This window comes from Aotus nancymaae, unplaced genomic scaffold (assembly GCF_030222135.1).
Source record: "Aotus nancymaae isolate 86718 unplaced genomic scaffold, 86718_ANA_hifiasm-v0.15.2.pri h1tg000040l, whole genome shotgun sequence".
Lineage (NCBI taxonomy): Eukaryota > Metazoa > Chordata > Mammalia > Primates > Aotidae > Aotus > Aotus nancymaae.
Genome location: NW_026988454.1, coordinates 33,412,723 through 33,439,712, shown reverse-complemented (window position 1 = coordinate 33,439,712; position 26,990 = coordinate 33,412,723). Strand labels below are relative to the sequence as shown.

General features: G+C 39.8%; 1 protein-coding gene and 1 non-coding gene across 2 annotated transcripts in view; both read right to left on the bottom strand.

The window, feature by feature from the left end:
• Nucleotides 1-26,990, bottom strand: part of SGK1 (serum/glucocorticoid regulated kinase 1) — a 151,905-nt gene that overhangs the window by 23,080 nt on the left and 101,835 nt on the right. Inside the window, exon 3 of the mRNA XM_064360662.1 lies at nt 17,199-17,274. Within this exon, the coding sequence (XP_064216732.1) occupies nt 17,199-17,274 (76 nt within the window). The remainder of the gene's footprint in view (nt 1-17,198; nt 17,275-26,990) is intronic.
• Nucleotides 16,577-16,680, bottom strand: LOC135268601 (small nucleolar RNA U13). Its single transcript, XR_010336904.1, has one exon. It is a non-coding gene; the product is annotated as a small nucleolar RNA U13 (small nucleolar RNA).

The window sequence follows — 26,990 nt, the reverse complement described above, 5'->3', positions numbered from 1 at the left end:
ATTGTTAAACTAAATTTGACCTGAGGTCACCTCTGTTCCTTGAATCCCTACCTGACTGCAGCTTAGCTCGGTATGTCCACAAACTGAAAACCTAATTTAGGACTACGTTATAAGTCCTCACTAAAAATGGAAGCTAGGTTCTTAGACATTGTAACCTTAAGCAAAATAAAGTATAAGGAAACCAATTCCACCACAAGCTAATTGATATAAAGAGGAATTAACTTCCCATGGCATACTTATGGACATAAAAACATCACATAACTTCTAAATAAAGACCAAAACACTCCAAACACTAAACATTGAAATAAATTCCCGGTCTCGCCCAGGTGATCTCATCTCAGCCTCCCAAGTAGCTGGGACTACAGGGATCTTCTCCCTTTGTTTTTTTTTCTAGCTGCACTTCCAGTTTGTTTCCACAGTACTTAGAGTGAGTTGCTATTGTTTTTCTTCTTTGTTCTTTTCTCTCTTTATTTTCTTATGTTCCTTCCTGCACACTGAAGTTGCTGTTGTTTTAGATTTTCTGTTTTTCTTTTTTGTTTACTTGAGTGAGGTCTTCTTCCTCAGTCACACCCTGGCTGGAGGGATTAATAGCTGACCCCAGGTACACTGCCTGAGTTAGCTCTGCTCTGCAAGGAGCAGTTAAAAAAAAAAAAAAGAAGAAGGCCGGTCGTGGTGGCTCACACCTGTAATCCTAGCACTTTGGGAGGCCGAGGTGGGTGGATCACCTGAGGTCAGGAGTTCAAAATCAGCCTGGCCATCATGGTGAAACCCCATCTTAAAAAAAAAAAAAGAAAATAGAAAGAAGAAAGAAAGAAAGAAAGAAAGATCCACAATCATGTGAGCCAATTTCTTTCTTCTTTTTTTTTTTAAGACAGGGTTTTACTATGTTGGTCAGGCTGGTCTTGAACCTCCGACCTCAGGTGATCCGCCTGCCTTGGCCTCCAAAGTGCTTGGATTACAGGCGTGAGCCAACACGCCCAGCCAATGTGAGCCACCATGCCCAACCAATGTGAGCCAATTTCTATAATAAAAAGAAAGAAAGAAAAGTATTTACCTAATGCTTCCACTTCAGGGTGGTAGACAACCTGAGCCTACTATGCCAGCTCAGGGAACAAGGTGACACCAACTTTGGACAGGACACTGTCCCATCCTCAAGGTGCACTCACACTCATACGCTCATGCTTGCTCAGACTGGGACAACGTGGACGTGGCAATGAACCTCACATGCATATCTTTGGGGTGTGAGAGGAAACATGGAGAAAACCCACAAAGACGTGAGGAGAATGTGTGAACTTTACACAGACGGTGGCCCCAGCTGGAAATCTTTTCTTTTTTCTTATCAATGTTATAGCAACATGCTATATATATTTTTGTTACAACTAGCTGAGTCTCAGCCAATCACAGTAACCAAACTTCAGCCAATCACAGCAACTGAGCTTCAGCCAATCACAAGCTGCCAACTGATCAGACTATGCCCAAATAAGGCAAATTCAGAGCTTTAACCAATCAAGCCGTTTCTGTACCTCACTTCCAGTTCTGTCTATAAATGCTCCCTGCCCACCTATTTGCCCAGTGGAACTCTCTGAGCCTCCTTTGGTTCTGATGGCTGCTGGACTGGAGAATCACTCTTTGTTCAAATAAGCTGTTAAATTCAATTTGTCAAAAGCTTTTCTTTTCACAGTATTATGTATCCTGTGTTATGAGATAACATTCTTAGGCAAAAAGAAAGCCATTAAAGGCTGAATATTTCAGCATGCTTAACTTAATAAAATTTAGGACTTTTTTTAGCTACAGTTAAAATCCACTAGAATTTTTTGATCTGCTGCCATATTAGTCTGACTTAAAGTAATGAGAGTAGATTCATTAAAACATGAAGTTGCATTTCACCTATTTTCCTAGTATTTTTTAAGTGAAAAAATTTCCTGGTATCATTTTAGCTATAATAAGATGCCTTTTAGGGCTATGGAAAAAAAAGATCTTGGACATAAAATGAATGATTTGGATAAAATGAGCACAAGAAAATATTGCATGAAAATAGTTTTAAAAGAATCCTGGGGAATTAGCAAAACGAGCTATTGTGAAACACTGTTAATTTAGCCTTTAGTAAAACAGCAGAAATAACAAGCAATTTTGGTTAGAACAAAGAGAAAGAGAAAATTTTAACTTCCACAAAGGCAGAAACAGATTTTGCTCCAATTGGAAAGCTTCAGAAAGCTAAACCCTTCATTTACATAATCCAAAGCAGAGTGAGGGGCCTCTCTGTGTTGAGCTAAACTGAGCCTATAGTCACACATTCACACATTTGGCACTAGGACAGTTGCGAGGATAGGATCTGACAAACTTTTCACTGCCAAACATAACTCAGATGCTAGATGAGCATGACTCTAAGTATCTTTACACAGAGGAGTTTAGAAATAACATTTCACTACTCACTGGAATAAATAACCCATCCTTGAACTTGGAACCCTCTAAACCATTGTAGATGGTTTAAGTCATGCAAAACAAAGTGCTTTTTGCTTTACAGATCTTAGCTTAAGAATGCAATATTTTATCTAAATGACTAGGCAACTAAGGTTCTCTCCAATTTGAGGATTTTAAGTCTAGCCATATGTCTATTTCCAGGAAGCTTATCAGTTTTGTGTCTGGGGCCCCAGATAATGGAACACAGCAAATTATAAGCTTCATGGTTCAGCAGAAAAAACAAGTTTGAGGTCCAGTAATGTATCAAATAGTAACAATAATGATAAAATTCATTCTTGTTTCAAACCATAGTTTGTAAAGCCCATGAAAGTATAATCTTAGGTAAATGTAATCCCATGTAAATGACATAATTCTTTCTTCAAGTAAAAAGAGCTAACATAACATAAACTGACCACTAATTATATGTTAACACAGTTATAAGTACCTTTACTGCATTATCTTTTTTGATCCTCATGAAATTCTATGATCTACTATTACTATTTCATTTTTTGCAGGTGAAAGAAATAGAAAGACAGAAGGGTTAAATAATTTGCCCAACCAGGCATGTGCCTGTAATCCCAGCTATTCTGAAGGATGAGGTGGGAGGATCACTTTTTTTTTTAATTTTTTTTTTTTTTAAAGACGGGGTTTCACCATGTTGGTCAGGCTGGTCTTGAACTCCTGACCTCTGATCCGCCCACCTTGGCCTCCAAAGTGCTTGGATTACAGGTGTGAGCCACCATGCCTGGCCACTTTTTTTTTTTAATTTAAAAAGAGGTGGGGTCTCACTATGTTGCCCAGGTTGGTCTTGAACTCCTGAGCTCAAGTGAGCTACCTGCCTCGGCCTCTCAAAGTGCTGGGATTACAGGTATGAGCCACTGTGCTTGGCCATGAGGATCACTTGAGCCCAGGAGTTCAAGTCCAGCCTGGGCAACAGAGGAGACTCTGTCTCAAACAAAGAAAACAAAGAAAAAATAATAATTTGCCCTAAAATAAAATAAAAAATAAATAATAATAATTTGTCCAAAGTCACACAGGTAGCAAGCATTGAAATCTGTGGCAAACTCTTGCTTGGAGAAGGCCTGCCTCAAGAGTTCACAACACGACCACAACAGATTGTACCCTGCTGGGCAGTTTCCTGTTGCTCCATGCATGGCCTACTGGCCAACTCTGATGTGAGGTCACTGGACTAAAAGAGATGTGGTTCAGGAAGCTGAGAATGATTGTGGTTACCTGTTCTAAGATACAGAAATTGATTTTTAAAAGTTCGAGTTGAAGTAGGAGATGCCAAAATCCAATGAGTGATAGAGTGAGTGGGTCTCTTTCTGATGGATTAAATATTCAAAAAGACCTTCAGAATGAATCTCTAGCTACCTTAATTTTGGAGAGTCCTAATTGTATTCATTTTTTCAACACATTTGATTGTGCATGTACCATGGGCAAGGAAGTCTGTTAAAAACTGAATGTATAAGGCCGTGTGCAGTGGCTCTCACCTCTAATCCCAGCATTTTGAGTGGCTGAGACGGGCAGATCACTTGAGCTCTGGAGTTTGGGACCAGCCTGGGCAACATCGTGAAACCCCATCTCTACAAAAAACAAAAAAATTAGCTGGGTGTGGTGGCTCATGCCTGTAGTCCCAGCTACTTGGAGGGCTGAGATAAGACGATCACTTGAAACTGGGAGGTCAAGGCTACAGCTACAGTAAGCTGTGATCGCACCACTGCTCCAGCCTGGGTGACAACATGAGGCCCTGTCTCAAAAAACCACCACCACCAACAACAACAAAACCCCTAAATGTACAGGAAATTATTAAGGGGAGTAGTGGAAGATAGCTATCGAGTTGGAGACTCTAACTTGAGATGTGGTATTACTACTATTTGTACATTTTTTTCTCATTTCTTTCTGCCTCAAAGTGTTATGTTTTTATTGCATTCTATTAAGGGGGCCCTTCATTTGATGGCATGAAAAGTTATGACCAACCATCTCCAGTTCAGTTAATTGGTCAAGAATATGCAGTTATTGTTATGTTGAGGTCATTATTTATCAAACTTCAACACATAAAAGGCAAAAATAGGCCGGGCGCGGTGGCTAATGCCTGTGATCCTAGCACTGAGATCTGAAGTTCGAGACCAGCCTGGCCAACATGGTGAAACCCCATCTCTACTAAAAATACAAAAATTAGCCAGGCATGGAGGCGAGTGCCTGTTATCTCAGCTACTTGGGAGGCAGAGGCAGGAGAATCACTTGAACCCGGGAGGTGGAAGTTGCAGTGAGCTGAGATCGTGCCACTCTGAGCCATTGCCTGGTCGACAATGCAAGACTCTGTCTCAAAAAATAAAATAAAATAGCAAAAATAGTCCAAATATCGTTTAATTGGAGGACCAAATTTATGGGCGGACATCCATAAGAAACATTAAGTGACCTCTCGGGAAGCCAGTCTTTGCAAAGAATTTTTGTTTAATGAGGTGGAGGGTATACAAGATGTAGGCCAAAGGATAATTTAGCTTTAGCTTCCTTTTTTTTTTTTTTTTTTTAATAATAAAGACGGGGTTTCACCATGTTGGTCAGGCTGGTCTTGAACTCCCGACCTCAGGTGATCTGCCCCCCCCCCGGCCTCCAAAGTGTTTGGATTACAGGCATGAACCATCACACCCAGCCAATTTAGCTTCTTATGACTGTGTCCTCGTTCTTTTCAAAGCCTAGCTTCATCTGTGCTCCCACTGATGACACTATGAGACTTTGGAATTCTTCACTGTGGGGAAGATGATTTTATTACTGAGATAAATACCTTTTTGTAGTTATCACCTGAGTAAACGAGGTTAGTCGACTTACAGGATTTTCATGTGTCCGCAGATTTTTACTAGATAATTTGTCTGTAATATCAGGAGGCAAAGTCTACCATGAATATATTGGCCAACATGTATCAGATGGAAAATTTTTGTGTAAGCAGATGATGTTTACCTTTTCATATATTTCTCTTTTTTGCTAGATAATGTCATACTTCAGCAGACAAGCAACTGTTTTCTAGCTATAAATATGAGCGTTTTGTTTTTCAAGAGAAAAAAAATCTAGAAATTGTTTTCTTTACTTTAAAAAATTCATGTAGTGAAGTCCCTCCTCTGCTTACATTAATCCAATCATACAATTTTATATATTCTCTGAATATATAAAATACTAAAATATTTCTGTAGTCCATATGTTTTCAAATTATGAATCATTTTATTTCTACATTTGGTACATAAACTATTACTGCTCCTGAGTAAATAGGGATATACTACTTTATATATATATATATACATTCTTTTTTTCTTTTTCTCTTTTTCTTTTTGTTTTGGAAACAGCATCTTACTCCTGGCCTCAAGTGATCTTCCTGCTTCAGCCTCCTAAGTAGCTGCAATTATAGGTGTGAGCTACCAGTAGAGATTCCTAAGTCCCCGGAATTTAAGCTGATTTTTATTTTTTATTTATTTATTTTTCTGAGATGGAGTTTCACTCTTGTCGCCCAGTCTGGAGTGCAATGGCACGATCCCGGCTCACTGCAACCTCCACCTCCCAGATTCAAGTGATTCTCCTGCCTCAGCCTTGCGAGTAACTGGGATTACAGGCATGTGCCACCACACCGAGCTAATTTGGTATTTTTAGTAGAGATGGAGTTTCTCCATGTTGGTCAGGCTGGTCTTGAACTCTTGACCTCAGGTGATCTGCCTTCCTTGGCATCCCAAAGGGCTGGAATTACAGGTGTAAGCCGCCTCACCTGGCATGATTTTTCCTTATTTATTTATTCTTGTATTTATTTATTTTTAAGACAGGGTGTCACTCTGTAGCCCAGGCTGGAATGCAAAGGCATGATCATGGCTCACTGCAGCCTCCAACTCTTGGGCTCAAGCCATCCCGCTGCCTCATATTCCTTAGTAGCTGCAACCATAGGTGCAAGCCACCACGCCCAGCTTGAACTGATTTTTTTAATGTGATGAGCCATTATAAAATATATAGGATCTTAATAATGAGAACTTCACAAAGACAGAAACAATAGACACTAGGCCTACTTGAGGATAGAGGATAGGAAGATGAAAAGGAACAGAAAAGATAACTATTGGGTACTGGACTTAGTACCTGGGTGATGAAATAATCTGTACAACAAACCCATGTGACAAGAGCTTGTCTATGCTGGCCCAGCATGGTGGCTCATGCCTGTAATCCCAGTACTTTGGGAGGCCGAGATGGGCAGATCACTTGAGCTCAGGAGTTCTAGATCAGTCTAACCAACATGGTGAAACCCCATCTCTACTAAAAACACAAAAATTAGCCTGGTATACTGGTGGGTGCCTGTAAACCCAGCTACTCAGGAGGCTGAGGCGGGAGAATCGCTTGAACCCAAAAGGTGGAGGTTGCAGTGAGCCGAGATCGCACCACTGCACTCCAGACTGGGTGACAGAGCAAAAGACCCTCTCTTTAAAAAAAAAAAAAAAAGAGAGTTTACTTATGTACAAACCTTCACATGTACCCCCAAACCTAAAACAAAATTTAAAAAAAGAAAAATAAATTGTGTGTGTGTGTGTGTATGTGTGTGTACATACACGAACAATGCACAATCCTGAAAATATAAAGAAAAATTCAATTCTCTTCTCTGGGAAAAATTTATGCAGTAATGATTCTTGCTCTTAAATTTTTACTTGAAAGAAATCTAGACATTTAAAAAAAAACCAGTGGTAGAATTGTCTTCTTAAAAAGGGACATCAAGTAAAGGCCCAGGGTGAACATCAAAGAGTTATGTTTCTTACCTGGCAAAACCAGTGCCTAGCTAAAATAATGTCCTTGCAAATAAATGTTGTTTAACCACTTCATTATCTGGTTTTCTCTAAGCAAAGAACATTATCTGGGTTGCCAATAATAGTACTGGGGAAAAACACACATTTTGAAAGTATGAAGAAACTCATTCTACCTTGAAATTCTAATTCAAGAGGAAATTACAGGCCACTGCAGGACCAGCGATTGAAAATCAAAGGTGTACAAAAACAAACAACTCAGGTTTCAAAGCCGAAAAACAAAGATAACAGGAAAGAACCTAAACTTGTGCGGCCTGTTTGCTTGTTGTCTGAACAAATGCTGGGAATGCACGAGAAATTCTAAGCCTAGTGAACAAAAGTGTGAGCAGTAAGATTTCGGGTGATCAAGTTTCTTCCTTTCTCTTATTTTTCATCTTTTCCCTATGATGAGTGTAGGCCACATTTATGTTGTAATCGTGAAAAAGAAAGACTTAAAAAATGAGTTTTGTTTTTCAAACTGTATACCATATCTATCTTCACGTGAGCATGCTAGTCCCGTCCTCTGGTACTCACACAAAAAGACAGTGAATGTAAAAATCTAGGCAATTCTACCAGATTTCACGTAATGAAACTGCCTTGAGTAATTCCTTAATTCTTCACAAAATCATGTTTATATATAACTTCTGTTTCTACCAAGCAATGTGGACTAACCACCCCTAATATTTAACTCTATTTAAAAACTGTGGATCAGGCCGGATGCTGGCTCACACCTGTAATCCAAGCACTTTGGGAGGCCAGGGCAGGTGGATCACTTGAGCTCAGGAGTTCAAGATCAGCCTGGGCAACATGGAGAAACCCTGTCTCTACAAGAATATAAGAAATTAGCTGGGTGTGGTGGCATGTGTTTATAGTCCCAGCTGCCTGTGGGGCTGAGGCAGGAGGATTGCTTGAGCCCAGGAAGTTGAGGCTGCAGTCAGCTGAGATCATGCCACTGTACTTCAGCCTGGGGGACAAGAGTGAGAACTCATCTCAAAAAAAAAAGACTACACACTACATTAAATAAATAAAATACTCTCCGATGATGAGTGATTTTGAAAGAAAATACTTCATTCTTTAAAAAATGACCAAAAAAAGACAAAAACATTGTCATTTTTTGTATTATTTCCTTTATTTATTTATTTATTATTATTTTTTTGAGACAGAGTCTTGCTTTGTTGCCCAGGCTGGAGTTCAGTGGCCCAGTCTTGGCTTATTGCAACCTTCGCCTCCCAGGTTCAAGCGATTCTCCTGCCTCAGCCTCCTGAATAGCTGGGATTATAGGCATGCACCACTAGGCCTAGCTAATTTTTGTATTTTTCTTTATTTTTCTTTTTTTTTTTTTAAAGACGGGGTTTCACCATGTTGGTCAGGCTGGTCTTGAACTCCCGACCTCAGGTGATCTGCCCGCCTTGGCCTTCAAAGTGCTTGGATTACAGGCGTGAGCCACCACGCCCAACCAATTTTTGTATTTTTCATAGAGACAGGGTTAAGCCATGATGGCCAGGCTGGACTTGAACTCCTGACCTCAGGATCCACCTGCCTCGGCCTCCCAAAGTGCTGGGATTTCAGGCATGAGGCACTGTGCCTGACCTATTATTTCTTGTATTATTAAAATCATTTCAGGAATTTGTAAAAGTTACAATAACAAAACTCATACTGCAGCAATGACTAGAACATGGGCTTTGTAAAGAATCCATTTACAGGCTCATAAGACTAGGTGTTGCAGATGGATGGCAGTGCAGCTGCTCAAGCTTGTGTTTGCACTTAGCAGAATTCAAATCAGTTAGGAAGAGTTTCCGAGTGCTGATAAGCTGGAGAAGAAAGGGCATACTGCAGTGTAGAAACCACCAGACAGAAGAATTGCATCACCTAGATTCAAATTGTGAAAATGCTACTAGTGAACTAGAAGAATATTTAACTTCCTAAACCTGAGAGGTCTACATCCTGAAGGATAGATTTTACTCTGGGCACATCATAGTCAAACTGATAAAAAACAAATAATAAAAAAATATTAAAGCAGCCAGTGAAAGACTACACATTACATTCAGCATAGCAATAATGTAAACGTTGTTGACTTCTCATCAGAAACTCTACAGGCCAGAAGACAAGAGTCAACATCTTTACAGTGATGAAAGAAAAAAAAGTAACCACCTAGAATTCCATATCTTGCAAAAACATCCTTCAAGAATGAAATAAAGATATTTTAATTTATAAAGACATATCATGTAGATTTTAAAAAGCTAAGATATTTTACTGCCAGAAGACTTATAAGAAATCCTGGCTGGGCACGATGGTTCATGCCTGTAATCCCAGCACTTTGGGAGGCTGAGGTGGGTGCGTCACTTGAGGTCAGTAGTTCAAGACCAGCCTGGTCAACATGGCAAAACCCTGTGTCTATTAAAAATACAAAAATTAGGCCGGGCGCGGTGGCTTATGCCTGTAATCCCAGCACTTTGGGAGGCTGAGTCAGGTGGATCACAAGGTCAAGAGATCAAGACCATCCTGGCCAACATGGTGAAACCCCGTCTCTACTAAAAATACAAAAACTAGCAGGGCATGTGGCGTGCACCTGTAGTCCTAGCTACTCGGGAGGCTGAGGCAGGAGAATTGCTTAAACCCGGGAGGCAGAGGTTACAGTGAGCCGAGATCGCCCCACCGCACTCCAGCCTGGTGCCTGCGACAGAGCGAGATTCTGTCTCAAAAAAAAAAAAAAAAAAAATTAGCCATGCATGGTGGCTTGCACCTGCAATCCCAGCTACTCAGGAGGCTGAGACAGGAAGATTGCTTGTACTTGGGAGGTGGAGGTTGCAGTGAGCTGAGGTCTTGCCACTGCATTCCAGCCTGGGTGACAGTGCGAGACTCTGTCTCAAAAAAATAGTAAAAACAGCTGGGCATGGTGGCTCATGCCTGTAATCCCAGCACTTTGGGAGGCCAAGGAGGGCAGATCACGAGGTCAAGAGATCGAGATCACACTGGCCAACATGGTGAAACCCCATCTCTACTAAAAATACAAAACTTAACTGGGCGTGGTGGTGCGCACCTGTAGTCCCAGGTACTTGGGAGGCTGAGGTAAGAGAATTGCTTGAATCTGGGAGGCAGAGGTTGCCACGAGCTGAGATTGCACTGCATTCCACAGAGTGAGACTCCATCTCAAATAAATAAATGCATACATACATACATACATAAAAAGAAATCTTAAAGGAAAATTTCCAGGCTAAAGGGAAATGATACCAGAGAGAAACAAATTTGCAGTAAGAAATGAAGAACGTCGGAAATGGTAATAATCTGGATGAATATAAAAGATAATTTTCTTCTTATTTTTTTAAAAATGCACTGTACTGTAGGGTTTAGTATATATATATAGGGGTTTAGTACATATATAGATAATATATATGACAACTATAATATAAAAGATGAGAGTAGAGTGGGGATAGATACACCTACATTGTTTGAAAATTTTTACCATAGTTTATGAAAATTTAAAGTCATTTATTATAGGTCAGGTGCAGTGGCTCACGCCTGTAATCCTAGCACTTTGGGAGACCGAGGCGGGTGGATCACTTGAGGTCAGGAGATCGAGACCAACCTGGCCAACATAATGAAACCTCGTCTCTACTAAAAATACAAAAATTAGCCAGGGTGGCATGTGCCTGTTATCCCACTACCTGGGAGGCTGAGACAGGAGAATTACTTGAACCCAGGTGGAAGTCACAGCAAGCTGAGATTGTGCCACTGCACTCTAGCCTGGGCAAGAGACTGAGACTCTGTCTCAAAAATAAAATAAAATAAAGTCATTTATTATAATCTTCAGAGCACCACTGAAAATATGATGCAAAGGGTATAACTAGAAAGTCAACAGGTAAATTAATATTAATTTCTAAAACCTATTCAAATAATTCTAGAGAAGTCAGGAAAGGAAGAATAGCAAACAAAGAAGATAAGGGGCATATAGAAAACAAATAGCAAAATAGTAAAGTTAAATCTAACTGTGTCATTACATTAAGTACAAAGGGTCTAAACATCCCAAGTAAAAAACAGAGATTGTTAGATAGGATTTAAAAGGAAAACCTAACCTCATGATGTCTATAAGATAGGCACTTTAACTATAAGACACAGGTTGAAAGAAAATGGATAGAAAATATATGCCATGTGAAAACAAGGTTTTGGAAGACTGGACTGGCTAAATCTATCAGAAGAAATAGAGTTCAAACAAAGACTTCTACCAGAGATAAAGAAAAAAATTTCCTAATGATAAAATGATCAGTTCATCAGGAAATAATAATAATCATAAAGACATAGGTGCCTAATAATGAAATATGTTCAAAATATATAAAGCAAAAATTGATTAAAAGAACCAAAAGACCACTAGAGGTGGAGATTAAAAAAAAAGAGAGAGAGAGATCCAAGATGGCTGATCATTAGCAGCTCAGGATTGTAGCTCCCAGTGAAAGCACAGAGAACGAGAGGACGCCACACTTTCAGACGAATTTTTGTTGCTCACGGACCAAGAGATTCCCAGTGGAGGAGCCCCACGGGTCGCCAGGGCGACTCTTGTGGCCGACACGGCAGTTTTGCTGGCGCCTCAGCATGGCAGTTCTTAGTGCAGAGTCCGGAGATTCCCGGGCAGAAAAGCACCATCAATCTTAACACCGCTGTTTTGGCCAGCGCAGTGGATGGCTCAGATTTCTGCGCTGGGAATCAACAAGTTGGACATCTGCTCAGAGACCTAGTTAGAAAGTTGGTAATTACAAAGACAACAGAGGGATAAATATATAAGGAAGGGAAGAAACCAGCCTAAAAAGGCAGAGAATACTCAAAATCAGAATGCCTCTCCCTCTACAGGGGATTAGCAATGGAACAGTTCCTCATCAGCAATGGAACAAGGCTTAATGGAGAACGAGTGTGTTCCATTATCAGAAGCAGGTTTCAAAAGATGGGTGATAAGAAACTTCTGTGAATTAAAAGAACTTGTTCTAACCCAATGCAAAGAAACTAAGAACCTTGAAAAAAGGTTTGACGAAATGCTAATGAGAATGGACAATTTAGAGAGGAATGTAAGTGAATTGACGGAGCTGAAAAACACAACACGAGAACTTCGCGAAGTATGCACAAGTTTAAACAGTCGAATTGATCAAGCAGAAGGAAGGATATCAGATGTCGAGGACCAGCTTAGTGAAATGAAAGGAGAAGACAAGATTGGAGAAAAAAGGATAAACAGGAATGAGCAAAGTCTCCAGGAAATATGGGACTATGTGAAAAGACCTAATTTACGTTTGATAGATGTACCTGAATGTGACGAAGAGAATGAATCCAAGTTGGAAAATACTCTTCAGGATATCATTCAGGAAAATTTACCCAACCTGGCAAGGCAGGGTAATATTCAACTCCAGGTAATACAGAGAACACCACAAAGATATTCTTCAAGAAGACCAACCCCAAGGCACATAATTGCCAGATTTATTAGGGTTGAAATGAAGGAGAAAATACTAAGGGCAGCCAGAGAGAAAGGTCAGGTTACCCACAAAGGGAAACCTATCAGGCTTACAGCAGATCTCTCAGCAGAAACCCTACAAGCCAGAAAAGAGTGGGGACCAATATTTAACATCCTTAAAGAAAAGAACTTTCAACCCAGAATTTCATATCCAGCCAAACTAAGCTTTACAAGCGAAGGAAAAATTAAATCTTTTGCGAACAAGCAAGTACTTACAGATTTCACCACCCCCAGGCCTGCTTTACAAGAGCTTCTGAAAGAAGCACTATACATATAAAGGAACAACCAATATCAGCCTTTCCAAAAATATATCAAAAAGCAAAAAGCATCAACACAATGAAAAATTTACACCAACTATTGGGCAAAACAGCCAGCTAGCATCAAATGGCAGTATTAAACTCATATATATTCAAATTGGACAAAAAGCCAAAACCCATCGGTATGCTGCATCGAGACCCATCTCACATGCAACGATACACAGACTCAAAACAAAGGGATGGAGGAAGATTTGCCAACCAAACAGAGAGTAAAAATAAACAAATAAATAAAAGCAGGAGATGCAATTCTCGCCTCTGATAAACTAGACTTTAAAGCAACAATGATCAAAAGAGGCAAAGAAGGACATTACATAATGTCAAAAGGATCAATGTAACAAGAAGAGCTAACGATTCTATAGATCAACGAGACAGAAAATTAACAAGGACATCCAGGACTTGAACTCAGACCCGGAACAAGAAAACTTAATAAACATTTATAGAATTCTTCACTTCAAATACACGAAACATACATTACCACCTCACACCTATTCCAAAAGTGACTACATAATTGGAAGTAAATCACTCCTCAGTAATCGCATAGCATTTCATAGGTTTAAATGAAATATTGGTTGGCTGCTTGTTTGTTATTTTCTTCCCTTATTCCTTCCTGTCTACATCATTAAGTATAATTATTGGTATAAAAGAGGTTTTCAATACCCATTTCTAAACTACATTCTAGCCTGGGCAAGAAAGCAATACTCCCATTCTCTCTCTCTCTTTCTCTTCCTTTTTCTTCCTCTTCTTCATTCTTTTTTTCTTTCTTTCTCTCTTTCTTCCGTTTTTTTAAAAAAAGAACAAATCTCTGTCTCAAAAAAAAAAAAAAGAAAAAGAAAACCTCATAGTAATGGACTGACCAACTAGGCCAAAAAAAAAAAAAGGGAAAAAAATTACTCTAGACATAGATCCTACTTTATGAGTTGGTTAAGTTGGTGACTGGGAAGCTCTTCATGAGATGAGCTCTTGTAGGAGGGACACTCCGTTCTTTGTAACCCTACTAATGAAGGAAAAGTAATAATGTTTTAGAAATGAGTAAATCTATCATACCACTGCACTCCAGCCTGGGTGACAGAGCAAGACTCCAGCTCAGAAAAAAAAAAAAAGAATAGTAGATCTGAATATTTCTACTCCTATTTCTTTTTCTTTCTTTTCTTTTCTTTTTCTTTTTCTTTCTTTCTTTCTTTTTTTTTTTTTTGTGACCAAGTTTTGCTTTTATTGCCCAGGCTGGAGTCCAATGGCACAATCTTGGCTCACTGCAACCTTCGCTTCCTTGGGTTCAAGTGATTCTCCCGCCTCAACCTCCAGAGTAGTTGAGATTACAGGCGCCTGCCACCATGCCCAGCTAATTTTGTATTTTTAGTAGAGATGAGGTTTCACCATGTTGGCCAGACTGGTCTTAAACCCCTGACCTCAGGTGATCTGCCCACCTCGACCTCCCAAATTGCTGGGATTACAGGTGTGAGCCACCGCATTCAGCTGTAATATAATTTCTTTGGGCTTCTAAAAGTGTCTAAGCAACATTTTATTTTTTCTCCTTTCTTTCTCTCTCTCTTTCTTTCTTTCTTTTCTTTTTTTTTTTTTTTTTTTTTGAGATGGAGTTTCACTCTTGTTGCCCAGGCTGGAGTGCAGTGGTGCAATCTTGGCTCACTGCAACCTCTGCCTCCTCAGTTCAAGTGATTCTCCTGCCTCAGCCTCCCAAGTAGTTGGAATTACAGGCATGCCCCACCACGGCGGGCTATTTCCTTCCTTTCTTCCTTCCTTCCTTCCTTCCTTCCTTTCTCTTTCTCTTCCTTCCTTCCTCCCTCCCTCCCTTTCCTTCTTTCTTTTCTTCCTTTCTTTTTCTTTCCTTCTTTCTTCCTTTCTTCTTCTTCTTTCTTTCTTTCTTTCTTTTTTTTGGTAAAAGCAAGTTTATTAAGAAAGTAAAAGAATAAAGAATGGCTATTTTATAGACAGAGCAGCCTGAAGGGCCACTGGTGAAGCACCATTTTCTAGACCCGTCCTGTACAGATTTCCCTCCCTTTCCATTTTCTTTACATAATATCAAAAATCATTTACGTTTTTTGGGTAATGTTTCATTCTACATTGGTTCTTCATAACACATGTGCTGTAGATCTTAATAGCAGATGGCTTGTTTATTGTGGTGGTGTACTTCGAATGGGCTGAAATGATGGCGTAAATAGGCTAATTTGCTTTTATGTTTTTCTTTTTTCTTCAAAAGGCATAATAAAACAAGACCAAAAAAAATTTGACAGATGAAATTGATAACGTTTAGACCACGAGCCTGCCTGGTCTTTGAAAAAATAAAATCAGAGAGTTTCTCACTTTCCTTCTCAAGTCCTCCTGTTTCTGCTAATAGGCACAGTCTCTGACTCCTTTTTATGAAGAACAGATTAAAGTGCAGATTTAGCCCAAGCTGCTTCTGCTAGGAAAGCTGCTTCTTCCTAGGAAGTGTGCTATAGAACTGGGCAGTCTGCTCTCCATTCTCCCAGCCTTGGTATTTTCCGGCTGGGAACTTTGGATATGGCAGCTAACCTATTCAGCTTATTGTTTCCTTTCTAATAGAGGCATAATAAGGAAAAGGCTGTCCCTCCTATTTCAAGGGATTGCTGTAAACACTACATTAGATTTCTGCTGAACCGTTTGTAAAAGTGTGAGGCGTAATACAAATATCAGATATCAGCACAAGTTTTCTATTTCATTAGAAAAGGTGAAAGCTCTACTATCACTCTCTTAATTATTTTAGCTCCTTTTTGCTTCACCTCCCCTTTTATTTCTAGTGTCTACTTTGTGCAATTAGGCCTCATGGCTTATGTATGTTTGTGAAAAAGAATCTTCTTTTTTTGAGATGGAATCTCGCTCTGTCGCCCAGGCTGGGGTGCAGTTGCGCAATCTCAGCTCACCACAACCTCTGCCTCCCGGGTTCAAGAGATTCTCCTGCCTCAGCCTCCCAAGTAGCTGGGACTACAGGTGTGCACCACCACGCCTGGCTAATTTTTTGTATTTTTAGTAGAGACAGGGTTTCACTGTATTAGCCAGGATTGTCTCAATCTCCTGACCTCGCGATCTACCCTCCTCAGCCTCCCAAAGTGCTGGGATTGCAGGTGTGAGCCACTGCGCCCAGCATGAAAAAGAATGTTTAAATAGCTTCTATTTCCTATGAGAGCATTCCCTACCTTTTGTCTAAGTGTAATTTCTAATCTTATAACCTGAAGCATATTCTCCGATCTCATAAAGTGGCATTCCTCTGATTCTGATTAGATGTATGGCCCTGATATCAATAGTGCAAGACATCCCCACCTCCTGTAAGTATTCTGAAATATGATTCACCCTAGGTTTTCATATCCCTTCCTTCCCCTAGAAGACAAACTTAGACTCAGGTATTTGCCCACTTTATTCTACTCCTCTATCTTCTACTCCAGCAAACAGGCTCATTCCTTCGTTCTTCCCAACACTTAAGTATGCTTCACAATGCACAAAGCTGTACCTGATTTTACTATATATTTTAATGATAGGCAGGTAATGTGCCAACATTATAACAAGGTTTGAAGGAGGCATGTCTCACACAGAAATGTGAAAACCCAATCATCATACTTACAAAGGACAAAGGGCTCTAATATATATGATTTAGATACTAAAAAGAAGATATAATGAAAAGACTTTTAGGATAATATTGATTGCAAGGCCGGGCATGGTGGTTCATGCCTGTAATCCCAGCACTTTGGGAGGCTGAGGCGGGTGGATTGCCCGAGATCGGGAGTTTAAGACCAGCCTGGCAAAAACGTGGTGAAACCCTGTCTCTACTAAAATACAAAAATTAGCCAGGCATGGTAGCACATGCCTGTAGTCCCAGCTACTCAGGAAGGCTGAAGCAGGAAAATTGTTTGAACCTGGGAGGCAGAGGTTTCGGTGAGCCGAGATAGCGCCACTGCACTCCAGCCTGAGCAACAGAGCAAGACTCTGTTTCAAAAAAAAATAATAATAATAATTGCAAAGTGTATTCAAGTGTTGGGTTAGGTAAGAATAAACAAACAAATAAAATTTTCCCCTAAACCTTGCCTTTGTGTAGAGCTTTACTATAGAATGCATCCTGTACATAACAGAAAACAAATTGTATTTTTCCAATAATACCTGAATCATCATTAGTCCAGAAGGTTCTTGGATCGGGCTTGGTCAGGATGTTGGCAGGATTACACGGCTCTCTCACCTTTAAAACATAAAGAGAAAAGAAGTGATATAAAAATGGCTTCACCATTTCAGCTATTTTAGGCTCATAGTTCTAAAGAAAGGATTCCAAGGCTGAAGCTAGTACATATGGCATGTCTGTGCTCTGATTAGGATGGTTTTCCCAGGACTGTGCTGGCTATAGCATTGAAAGTCCCATATCCTGGGAAGCCTTTTAGTCCCAGGCAAACCGGGACAGTTGGCTACCTTACACATGATGCAGTTTCACTGAGCTGATGGCTGGGTTAGCACATGAGGGCTGGAGCTCACCCAGCGCTATGTGCAGTGCACAAACTGCACAGCTGTGTGAAGAGGCCCCGGATTATTAGCAAACTTATCAGTGTAAAGACACTCCCTACATAAAAAGTGTTTGAATCTCCATGTAACAGAAATGATACTTTTAGTATATATTGCTTGGGAAAATACATATTAATTAAAAGCTACTTTTAATTCAGTAGCACTTTAAATGCATTCTTTTTTTTTTTTTTTTTTTTGAGACAGAGTCTCTGTTGCCCAGGCTGGAGTGCAGTGGAACGATCTTGGCTCACTGCAACCTCTGCCTGTCAGGTTCAAGCGATTTTCCTGCCTCAGCCTCCTGAGTAGCAGGGATTGCAGGTGTGCACCACCACGCCTGACTAATTTTTATATTTCTAGCAGAGACAGTGTTTCACCACATTGGCCAGGCTGGTCTTGAACTCCTGACCTCAGGAGATCTGCCCCCTTTCAGCCTCCCAAAGTGCTGGGATTACAGGCGTAGGCCACCTCGCCCAGCCTGCATTCTTATTTTATAATCATAATAGAATCTTTATATTTTCAAACAGCAGCATATGTACATATGGAACATGTATTATTTAGTCAACTTAGGGGCTCTTAGTGCAGAGACCATTTTTTTTAAATGATAAGTAATATTTATTGAGCATTTTTCTGTCAGGTATTTTTTCATTTTTAAAGAAATTTCTTTTTTTTCTTGGCACTACCTACCTGCCTATAAAAAAATTTCAGTAGGCTTTTGGGGGACAGGTGGTATCTGGTTACATAGATAAGTTCTTTATTGGTAATTTCTGAGATTTTGGTGCACCCAACACCCAAGCTTGGTGGATCTACTTTTAGTTCTTTAAGGAATCCCCACACTGTTTTCCATAGTAGTAGTCGACCCAATGTGTGTAGTCTTTTATCCCTTTCCCCCCTCGCTTTTCCCCTTGAGTCCCCAGAGTCCACTGTATCATCTTTATGCCTTTGCGTCCTCATGGCTTAGCTCCCACTTATGAGTGAGAACATACGGTATTTGGTTTTCCATTCCTGAGTTACTTCACTTAGAATAATAATGGTCTCCGATTCCAGTTCATTTTTATGGCTGAGTAGTATTCCACAGAATATATATATCTCTCCATTGCACTCCAGTAAAATGAAGCTAGTACATATGGCATGTCTGTGCTCTAATTAGGATGGTTTTCCCAGGATTGTGCCAGCTGTAGCATTGAAAGTCCCATATCCTGGGAAGCCTTTTAGTCCTGGGCAAACCGGGACAATTGGCCACCTTACACATGATACAGTTTCACAGGGCTATGATATATATACATATATATAACATTTTCTTTATTCACTGATTGATTGATGGGCATTTGGGCTGGTTCCATATTTTTGCAGTTGCTAATTGAGCTGCTATAAACATGCATATGCATGTGTCTTTTTCATATAATGACTTCTTTTCCTCTAGGTAAACACACAGTAGTGGAATTGCTGGGTCAAATGGTAGATCCACTTTTAGTTATTTAAGGAATCTCCATACTGTTTTCCATAGTGGTTGTACTGAGATACAATTAATTGATTTCATATAATAGTTTCCACAGAGCAGCAGTGATCCATGTTTTTTTAACAACTTTATACTACTGTGATATTAGATTTCAAATATATTCTAATAAAATAAAATATAGATCTTAGTGTTAAAACTGCTTTTTCGGCTGGGCATGGTGGCTCACGCCTGTAATCTCAGCACTTTGGGAGGCCGAGGCAGACGGATCACCTGAGGTCAGGAGTTCAAGACCAGCCTGGCCAACATGGTGAAACCCTGCCTTAGAAAAAAACCAAAAAACAAAAAAAACCCTGCTTTTCCATTTATATATATTTTGTAATGTGATCATTTGATTACTGTGAATATTCTATAGTTTTATTAACTACTTAGTGGATAAATTCCTTCCATTACAACAATAATCAAAATACTTAAGAATGACACTAAGTCATTGTTTAGTTTCACTGACATTTTCTCCTTATAACAAGGCTTTTGTTTTTCTTTTTTGAAAAGAAAACTCTGTTGCCCAGGTTGGAGTGCAATGGTGCGATCTTGGCTTACTGCAACCTCCGCCTCCCAGGTTCAAGTGATTCTCCTGCCTCAGCTTCCTGAGTGGCTGGAATTACAGACGTGCTCCACCACACCTGGCTAATTTTTATATTTTTAGTAGAGATAGGGTTTTCCCATGTTGGTCAGGCTGGTCTTGAACCAGCAAACCTGAGGTCTCAAACCTCAGGTGGTCCACCCACCTCGGCCTCTCAAAGTGCTGGGATTGCAGGTGTGGGCCAGCGTACCAGGCCTGCAAAGCTCTATTGATTAAGGAAGCAGCGCATGAATTTACAGTCTGGCACAACAAGCTGCTTCTCTTGTGGACCAGTATCAAGGAATATGTAGAAATCAGAGAAATTGGGATCTCAAAGAGATATTTTAACTACCACGTTCATTGCAACATTATTCACAACACCCAAGATGAGGAAGAAACATAAATGTCTACTGACAGATAAATTGATAAAGAAATGCAGTATACACATACAATGGAATATTATTTGGCCTTAAAAAAGAAAGAAATACACCATATGTGACAGCATAGATGAATCTGAAAGATGTTATGCTAAGTGAAATTAGCCAGTCACAGAAGAAAAATATTGCATGATTCCACTTACATGAGGTATATAAAATAGCCAAACACATAGAAACAGAGAGTAGAATGGTGGTTTCCAGGGGCTGCAGAAAGAGGCAAATGGGAAAATGCTTGAGTTGCTATTCAGTGGGTATAAAACTTCAGTTAGGCAAGATGATTAATTTCTAGAGATCTGTTATACAACATTGTGCCTATAGAACATTATTATACTGTGCACTTAAAAAATTGTTGAAAGGGCAGAGTACGGTGGTTCACGCTCATGCCTGTAATTCAAGCAATTTGGGAGGCTGAGGCAGGCAAATCGCCTGAAGTCAGGAGTTCAAGACCAGTTTGGCCAACATGGTGAAACCCTGTCTCTACTAAGAATACAAAAATTAGCTGGGCATGGTGGCACGTGCCTGTAATCCCAGCTACTCAGGAGGCTGAGACAGGAGAATCGCTTGAACCCGGGAGGCGGAGGTTGCAGTAAGTAGAGATTACACCATTGCACTCCAGCCTGGGTGACAGAGGGAGACTCTGTCTCAAAAAAAAAAAAAAAGTTAAATGGATAGATCTCACAAAATCTAGAATAGATTGCCATCCTATGTTTGTCAGAATAGGAACAGAAGATATTTGATACATACATATGTAAGTGGTCTACATTTTACAAGTGGAATTTTTTGGTAATTGTAATACATTTTTCATTTATAGGAAACATGATCGTAGATGTAAAACTGAAGAAAAAAGTTATTAAAATTTAAATCTCTTGAACTTGACAGCATGGTAGAATAGGGCAAAAAATAAAGAAATAAATAAAATAAAATTTAAATCTTAAGAAAAAAGGAAAGGCCTTTTGCCTCTTTGCCTCATTGAAATCCTGAAAGCAAGATGAGTCAATAGCAGCTCTAGAGGAGCCATTCATGAAAATTTGGCCAGGGTTCTCACTCTTGTTGCTTCTGCTCCAACCAGCATGATCTGATCCAGAATCTGTGCAAGGATACTAATTCCATTAGTATTCAGAGTTAGAGGTAGACTTCATTACGTTGGGCTAAGTGATCTTCCTTGAAAAGATTACCAAAGTCATCCACCCAATGAAAGAAACTGTGCTAGCTCTTTGTACATAGAAGAAATTAAAAAGAAAAGAAAGTATACCCAAAGGATTATAAATCATTCTACTATTAAGATACATGCACACCTATGTTTATTGCAGCACTGTTCACAGTAGCAAAGACTTGGAACCAAACCAAATGCCTATCAATGATAAAGAAAATGTGGTACATATACATCATGGAATACTATGCAGCCATAAAAAAAGGATGAGTTCATGTCCTTTGCAGGGACATGGATGAAGCTGGAAGCCATCATTCTCAGCAAACTAACACAGGAACAAAAAACCAAACACCACATGTTCTCACTCATAAGAGGGAGTTGAACAATAAGAACACATGGACACAGGGAGGGGAACATCACACACCAGGGCCTGTTGAGGGGTGGGGGGCTCAGGGAGGAACAGAATTAGGAGAAATACCTAATGTAGATGATGGGTTAATGGGTACAGCAAACTATTACGGCATGTGTATACTTATGTAACAAACCTGCACATTCTGCATATGTATCCCAGAACTTAAAGTATAATGAAAATAATAAGAAGAAAAGAAAGAAGAAGAAAAATAATGTGTGGAGCAGCAACATTTCATGGATGACATTTTGAGCAGCACTGTAAAATGTCCCTCCTACCTGACTAAGAAGCTCAGTAAGAATCCCGTCCCGGATACTCCACTGAAGTTCTACTTCAATTGTTAGAAAGCTCTTCACAGGTTGAATTGAAATCTGGGTCCTTGAAACTTTGGTTCCTGGTTCTAACTCACTCTTAAATTACAAAGAACAGGTCTACTCTCTCTTCTATAAAATAGTATCTCAAATATTTCAAAGTAGCTATTATGTCTCACCTTAGCTTTTCATTTCTGAGTTAACCAGCCCTCTTCCCTGTCACTGCTCCCAATAAGATGATTCAAAGTCTTTTTATTGAGGTCACTCTGCCGCAGAATATATCCCTTTCGGCAAGTGAACTGGTCCTCTAGGGGCTCCCAAGCCAGGTCCAGATAATAGTCACCAAACTAAGGAGCTAGTTTTGAGGGACAGCTTTTAGGGAGGACAGCCAGCATTATTTCCACATGTGAGTAATTAAAATGTTCCTAAGCACCTGTAAATCTAACATACCATGAGAGTAAAGAATGCTTTATGACTTAGCCACTTCTTAATACTTTTTAATGCCAAAAAGTTTTAATTGATTTTCTACAGTAACTATATGCCTATTTGGGAAAATTGCCATATGTGAGGTTTTTTTCCTGCATTAAGCTCCAATTGCCTTGTTTCCTTGGGGCTTTTTTTTTTTTTTTTGAGACAGAATCTCGCTCTGTTGACCAGACTGGAGTGCAGTGCTGCAATCTTGGCTCACTGCAACCTCTGCCTCCCTGGTTCAAGTGATTCTCCTGCCTCAGGCTCCTGAGTAGCTGGACGTCCAGCTAATTTTTGTATTTTTAGTAGAGACAGGGTTTCACCATGTTGGTCAGGCTGGTCTCAAACTCCTGACCTCATGATCCACCTGCCTTGGCCTCCCAAAGTGCTGGGATTATAGGCATGAGCCAACATGCCAGGCTCCTTGAGTCTCTTGTATAAAACAAATGCCATTCTTACAGGTCTCATTTACTTGTGAATGATTCTTTATCACTGTTTATTAAAAAAATCTTCCCCATGTTGAAGCTGCTCCTGATAAAATCAGGGTCTTCAAGAATGCTTGTTCTCTGTGTCATTATCATTCAAGTATCACACCATTCTTCATGGTTCTCAAGAACCAAAGCATCCATAGCAAATTACCTGGCGAGCCCATATAGTAAATTTTAAGCACAGGTTTATAGAAATCCTTGAATAACTATATATACTCCAACTGTTTAAAGGGAATGCTCTATAACTAACTCGTAAAGCTTTAGGTACTTTGCAGAAGTGAGAAAATTTATTATCAGATAAAGTCCTGGCCGGGTGCAGTGGCCTGTAATCCCAGCACTTTGGGAGGTTGAGGCCGGTGGATCACCTGAGGTCAGGAATTCGAGACCGGCCTAGCCAACATGGTGAAACCCTGCCTGTCCTAAAAATACAAAATTAGCTGGGTGTGGTGGTGCACACCCCTAATCCCAGCTACTCAGAAGGCTGAGGCAGGAGAAGCACTTGAACCCAGGAAGCAGAGGTTACAATGAGCTAAGATCATGCCATTGGACTTCAGCCTGGGCAACAAGAGCAAGACTCTGCCTCAATAAGTAAGAAGCACTACAAACAGAAAGGAACAACCAGTATCAGTCATCCCAAAAACGTACCAGAATGTAAAGAGTAACTCTATAATGAAGAATCTACATCAACTAATGGGCAAAATAGCCAGCTAGCATTAAATGACAATATTGAACTCACAAATACTAATATTAATTCTAAATTTAAATGGATTAAATGCCCCAATCAAAGACACAGACAGGTAAATTGAATAAAAAGTCAAAACCCATCGGTACGCTGTATCCAGATCTATTTCACAAGCAACGACATACAAAGACTCAAAACAAAGGGATGGAGGAAGATTCACCAATTAAATGGAGAGCAAAAAAAAAAAAAAAAAAAATAGGAGTTGTAATTTTCGTCTCTCACAAAATAGACTTTAATAGTAACAAAGACTAAAAGAAACAAAGAAGGATATTACATAATGAATGGTAAAAGGATCAATGCAACAACAGGAGTTAATGATTATAAATATATATGCACCCAATACAGGAGCACCCAGATACATAAGACAAGTTCTCAATGACTTATAAAGAGACCTGGACTCTCGCACAATAATAGCGGGAGATTTTGACACCACATTGTTAATATTCAACTGATCAACGACATAGAAAATTAATAGGGACATCTATGATTTGAACTTAGACCTGGAATAAGTAAACTTAGTGAATATTTATAGAATTCTCCACCCCAGGTCCACAGAACATACATTTTTCTCAGTATCATATTACACCTATTTTGAAAGTGACTACATAATTGGAAGTAAATCACTTTTCAGCATTTGCATAGCATTTCACAGACTTAAATGAAATATTGGTTGGCTGTTTGTTTGTTATTTTCTTCCCTTATTCCTTCCTGTCTCCGTTGTTAAGCGCAATTATCGGCATAAAAGAGATTTTTAATACCTATTTTTAGATTGCATTCCAGCCCGGGCAATAGAGCAAGAATCCTGTTTTCTCTCCCCCTTTTTCTTTCTCTTTCTTTCTTTCTCTCAAAAAAAAAAAAGGTAAATAAATAAATAAATAAATGAAGTCTCCATGAGACACCTGTGGCTTAGCAGGAAGTTGGAAGCTAAAGAAGTGACCAGCACCTGGAGTTTGACTCCTGGCTGAATCCCATATGGGTTCTTTGGTTCTATCTTTCCTTCTTTGTTTCCCTGGAATGAAAATTCAAGGAGAATTTCTCCAATAGGATATATGCCATGGGAGTACGATTGAGTGATGATATAAGAAGAAGAGTAAAATGACAACATGCAATTTAAAAATATTTTATTGTAGGCCAAGCATGGTGGCTCACACCTGTAATCCAAGCACTTTGGAGGCCAAGGCGGGCAGATCACCTGAGGTCAGGAGTTCAAGACCAGCCTGACCAACAGGGTGAAACCCCATCTTTAAAAAAATAAAAACAAATTAAAAAAAAAAAAGAAAGAATGAAATATTTTATTGTAGGAGACTTCAAGCATACACAATGGTAAACAGTACAATAAACCTCTATGTACCTATTTTCTAGCTTTAACAATTATCAATAATTTGCTAATCTTATTTTTACCTATCTTGCCTTATTTTTGGCTGGAATATTTTAAATCAAATCTCAGACATCATGACAATTCATCTATAATTTCTTTAAAAAAATTTTTTTTTTTGTAGAGATGGGGATCTCACTTGGTTGCCCAGGCTGGTTTCAAACTCCCAGCTTCAAGCAATCCTCCCACCTCGGCCTCCTAAAGTGCTAAGATTACAGGCATGAGCCACCACACGAGGCTTATAATTTCTTCAGAATGTGTTTCTGACAACTTTTTTTTGTTGTTTAACCATCGTGCCATTATCACAACTAACTCCAGCTGGAGTGCAGTAGCCAGCTGACTACAACCTCTGCCTCCCAGGTTGAAGCGTTTCTCGTGCCTCAGCCTTCTGAGCAGCTAGGATTACAGGCGCCTGCCACCATGCCTGGTTAATTTTTGTATTTCTAGTAGAGACCGGGTTTCACCATGTTGCTTAGGCTGATCTCAAATGCCTGACCTCAAGAGATCCATTCACCTCAGCCTCCCAAAGTACTGGGATTACAGGTGTGAGCCACTGTGCCTATGAATTGCTTTCAGTTACTGAACAGTTGAATAGTGGTGGAATTGCTAGAGGGAAAAAGCAGTTATGGTCATTTTTCTCCATTCCAGTTCATCCTTATTTAAAGGATATTATTCCAGGCCACATGTGGTGGCTCATGCTTGTAATTCCAGCACTTTGGGAGGCCCAAGCAGGCCGATCACCTGAGGTCGGAAGTTCAAGACCAGCCTGACCAACATGGAGAAATCTGTCTCTACTAAAAATGCAAAATTAGCCAGGCATGGTGGCACATGCCTGTAATCCCAGCTACTCGGGAGGCTGAGGCAGGAGAATTCCTTACACCGGGGAAACAAAGGTTGTGGTGAGCCGAGATCATGCCATTGCACTACAACCTGGGCAACAAGAGCAAAATTCCATCTGAAAAAAATAATAATAAATTAGCTGGGCGTGGTGGCACGCGCCTGTAATCCCAGCTACTCAGGAGACTGAGACAGGAGAATCACTTGAACCTGGGAGGCGGAGGCTGTAGTGAGCAGAGATTGCACCACTGCACTCCAGCCTGGGTGACAGAGCAAGACTCTGTCTCAAAAAAAAAAAAAAAAAATATATATATATATATATATATATATAAAATTTCACCAAAATAAATATATTCATATATACATAATTTTTTAAACTTTTTTCCTTTTTTTTTAAAAAAAGTCAGCTTTCTCAAGTTGAAATTTTAAAATCAACTCTGATGATGATAGAGAAGAACTAAAATATAAACTATGTGTTTCTCTCTGATTCCTTTTTGGTTTATAATATTTGCATGACTTTCCATGAATCACTTTAGCAATTTGTGCTAAAGTCATTAGTTCTTCCTAAGATACAACAGAAATTCTCAAAATGTTTGTTTCCTATTAGCCAGGGAAGTTGATTTTCTCATATTTCAAGTTGCATGATCAAAAGTAGAAAAAATACTTTAGGGAAGTGAAAGCTTGCTTCTCAAACTGCTTTAGTGAGGCTTTAGGAAATGGCCCCTGGCTGGCTGGTATCATAGGATATAATACCCTCTTGCAAATGCTAATTTTGAATCCTGTCCTTTGTATCTAGAAGAAAAAAAAGTCTTCCATTGACTCTCTTAGATGGGCTTATCACAGTCAACAGTATTTACTGCGCATTTGTTTTGCTGGTGGCTCACACCGATAATCCCAGCACTGGAGGCCGAGGTGGGGGGGATCACAAGGTCAGGAGTTGAGACCAGCCTGGCCAATATACTGTATTTTTATTGTCTACTAAAAATACAAAAATTAGCTAGGCGTGGTGGCACATGCCTCTAAGCCTAGCTACTTGGGAGACTGAGGCAGGAGAATTGCTTGAACCTGGGAGGCAGAGGTTGCAGTGAGCAGAGATCATGCCATTGCACT